Here is a 3986-nt window from a genome sequence, read left to right as displayed (position 1 = left end):
GTTATTTCTTGGTGCTCTTCCTCATCCTCTTTCCCTTTTGCTTCCTCTTCCTTGCCTGAGTCTACTAACTCCTGTAGATCCTCCTCGGTCAGCTCAGTGTCGTGCTCTTCAATTAGCTCCCTAATCTCGTCCTCTGCCATGTCCCGGAAGCCTTCAGCAGCCACTTTCCTTGACAGTGCCAGGGTCTTCCTGAATATTTTCATTAAAATCCATCAAAATCATTTTCCTTGTCATCGTCTAAAGCACCAAACAGCTCCTCCCAGTCTTCTCCTTGAACAGGACTAGAGGGTACGTGTTTTTCGAATCGTTTTCAATTAAAAAAATGTTACAGCACATGTATATTTTACCTAAACTGTGCCTGAATGAATATATTCTCAGAAATAAATAGTAGTTTTGCTGAAACGTGATGTATTTCAATGTAAAATAGGATAAAATACATGACGAAAACAAAAGACTTTACCTAACCTTCCAATGTTCAAGAGATGTTACTCGTTTTTTAATAGTTTTCGGTTAAAATACTGTTATATTACAATGATATATTCATACTGTGCTTGATATACTACATTCACGGAAATGTAATATTTTTGCTGAAATGACGTACGTATTACAGTGGAAAGTGACGAAAACAATGACTTTCGCTTTCTTTCGTTCAAAAGATGTTACCGTAATCGCTTTTCGAATGGTTTTCAGTTAAAAAAACTGTTGCATCACAAGTGAATTAGGATAGAATATTATTGTAATACAACAGTTTTTTAACTGAAAACCATTCGAAAAGCGATTACGGTAACATCTTTTGAACGAAAGAAAGCGAGTCATTGCTTTCGTCACTTTCCACTGTAATACGTACGTCATTTCAGCAAAATATTACATTTCCATATTCTCAGAAATAAATAGTAGTTTTGCTGAAACGTAATGCATTTCAATGTAAATTAGGATAAACTACATGAAAACAAAAGACCTTTACCTAGCCTTCCGATGTTCAAGTTATGTTACTCGTTTTTTTAGTAGTTTTCGGTTAAAATGCTCTTATATTAGTGATATTCTATTCATACTGTGCTTGATATAATACATTCACGGGAATGAAATATTTTTGCAACTACAATGCTGATGTCAACACAAGCGTGGTTACAGCGAGACTGACTGAGTGAGGGAGAGCTATACGTGTGTGTGTGAGGTTGCGGGAGCGGGCGGTGTCCCGTGTTCGGTGCCGCGCGCGAGTTGAATGGCGCGCGATTTGAATGTACTTCAATTACTTCAATATACTGTACAGAATATTCCTCCGGCGGGGCAATCCGTGTATTATAAACCCGCGTATGTTAAGGGCCGACTGTATCTTAATTACCTGATGGCTTATTTTTAACTTTCATTTATTGTATTTTGTCATTCTATTTCTTCTTTTGTCTTAAAGTGATTTTAGATGTACATAAGGACTTAAGCTATAATATAGAAGGATTTTAAACATTGTTCTGTAAGTATGGTATGCATATAGCATGTGTTCCAACTTACGAACGTCATCGGGAACGGAACCCATTCGTAACCCGGGGACCCCCTGTACTGAAAATTACGAAGTATGCTACTATACATTATATGAAGCACATTACAGGTTTAATGGATAAAATACACTACAGTACACTGTATTGCTTCACATTAGACTTACAGCACTTACCAGTCCTGTTGGCTGTAGAAGTAGAGGGAAGAAGACAGACGAGAACACCTTGACTACCCATCTCATCAACACACAATTTCACTGTGCAGTACTTCTGTAAAACCTTATACTGTACTGTATATATATTAACTTATGAAGAAGTACAGTAGATGTCCTGGAGGTGTAAAGGGCTACAATAACCCATGGAATTTTTTCAGATTCCTGTATTCATATCTCAGTATTTTTTTTTCTATTTAAAGGTTGTATTGTCATTTGGATTTAAAGGACTTAAGGTTATATATATATATATATATATATATATATATATATATATATATATATATATATATATATATATATATATATATATATATATATATATATATATATATATATATATATATATATATATATATATATATATATATATATATATATTTTTTTTTTTTTTTTTTTTTTTTAGATAAGCTCAAAATAATTTGAAGTATCCAGTATACCTTTTTCTTGTAGCGGTTGATGATGATTTGTAGTTAATTTTAAGTTGAAAAGGCACACTCTTTTCATTCCATTGTACATTTTACAGCTATATATATATAGTTTTGTACACTTGAAAGTCACACTTTATTTAAAACTTACCTGTGTTCATGTCCTGTCAGTCCTTTTTCTTCATAATGTAATCAGTGACAACACTGTCATTATGAACTGTAAACAGTGTACAGTAGTCACAAGACATAACATTATAGAAACTATAACGTCTCGACTTTATGTGCAAATTAAAATTTATAATCTACAAGAAAGATTAAGATAAATCAGTAAATTAGATACTGTATTGGTTTTGATGCTGTAGAAAGTACTTCATGTGCAGTGCCGGATTAAGCTTAATAGGGACCTGAGGCACAGATCAGCTTTGGGGCTCCCTACGCTAAAGGTATATAGTATAAATAACAAGAACAAAAAATAACCAAATTGATTGTTACTATTGTTTACTCAAAAATCAAAATGCACAACTATTGGTAACTTAAACAAACACTTTTCTAGCTTTCTTTCTAGAAAATTCATCAATGATATAATCAAAATTAAGCTTCCGCAAAATATCAGATTCAATGCTCATAAGAGACAGAAATTGGAGACGTGGCTGGGATATTGCTGAACGAAGCTCATTTTTTATAAGCTTCAACTTCAAGAAAGTTCGTTCTCCACTTGAATTAGACACCATTAATGACAGAAAAATTCTCAGCATGATCTCTGCATTCGGAAATGTTGATGACAGTCCTTTATCTTTGATAATACGATACATAAACAACTCATTTGATTCTTCTTGTGTTTTTTCATCTTGGCACAGTAAAACAAATTGTGAGAGTTGTACTAGTTCATCACCAAGCGATGCCTCAAAATCTTGAGAGTACACAGAGACAAGTTCCTGAGCACCTTTACGGATGGCTTCAGGACTGCTGTCATCTGAGCCAATTTTAGAAAAAAAATGGAATCTTTGACTCAGAAGTTGGTAGGCCTCTACACATTGATCTAATAAAGTAACAAGCTGATCCAAAATAGGAATATATGTGTTGACCTTAAACTTGTCCCATGGAGACAGAACCGTTTCATTAGCTGACGTGAATCCAGAATCATAGTCCAGTCTGCGATTTCGCTGCTGAACCCTCGTAACCTCAGACTGATAGTTATTCCTCTTCACCCCTGATTCTTCACATTCACCAAAATGATCTCGAAGAGACAAAACAAATGATTTCAATGACTTAAGGTCTTTGACAGCAGTATTCAAATCCATGCGGTCATCCTGTAAAGATTTGCTTGTAGCATTGAAACAAGTAAGAATGCAATCCCAAACTTCGGTCATGATTGCAGTCTCAAGCTTGGCAAACACATTTGCAAGTCCTTTTGCAGTAACCTGTTTCAGCATTTTGAGTGATGTCTTCACCAATGGTGCCAAGAACTTCCCATACACATTTATAGCCACACAGTAGAGCATGTGTAGCATCACACTGTGCAGACCAACGTGTATCTGCCAGCCGCTCAGCATACCTGAAAGTTTTTGCCATCTATTTGCTGAAGCTGAGAAAAAGACAGAGATTTTTTTAACAAAATCAAATTATTTGATTGCTCCAGTGCAGCAGTTCACAGCAGACTGTCCGACTAAGTTAAGAGAGTGTGCACAACATGGCACTAAGACTGCCAGAGGACTTACTTCACGTACTGCAGCTTGCATGCCATTATATACACCAGTCATGTTGGCAGCATTGTCATAGGTTTGCCCACGACAATTTGCAATATCAATTCCCAGACCTTTCAAGTATTCCAAGACTGTTTCAGCTAAACCACGTCC

The 3986-nt window shown here is 35.4% G+C and overlaps 1 protein-coding gene across 1 annotated transcript; it reads right to left on the bottom strand.

The window, feature by feature from the left end:
* Positions 1–2663: 2663 nt before the first annotated feature.
* On the bottom strand, positions 2664–3683 carry LOC121862491. The gene has a single exon (XM_042360796.1). The coding sequence runs from the start codon at positions 3681–3683 to the stop codon at positions 2664–2666; it is 1020 nt and encodes a 339-aa protein (XP_042216730.1).
* Positions 3684–3986: the final 303 nt, after the last annotated feature.

Source organism: Homarus americanus, unplaced genomic scaffold, assembly GCF_018991925.1.
Source record: "Homarus americanus isolate GMGI-L3 unplaced genomic scaffold, GMGI_Hamer_2.0 scaffold31037, whole genome shotgun sequence".
Lineage (NCBI taxonomy): Eukaryota > Metazoa > Arthropoda > Malacostraca > Decapoda > Nephropidae > Homarus > Homarus americanus.
This window is presented reverse-complemented; position numbering and strand designations above follow the sequence as displayed.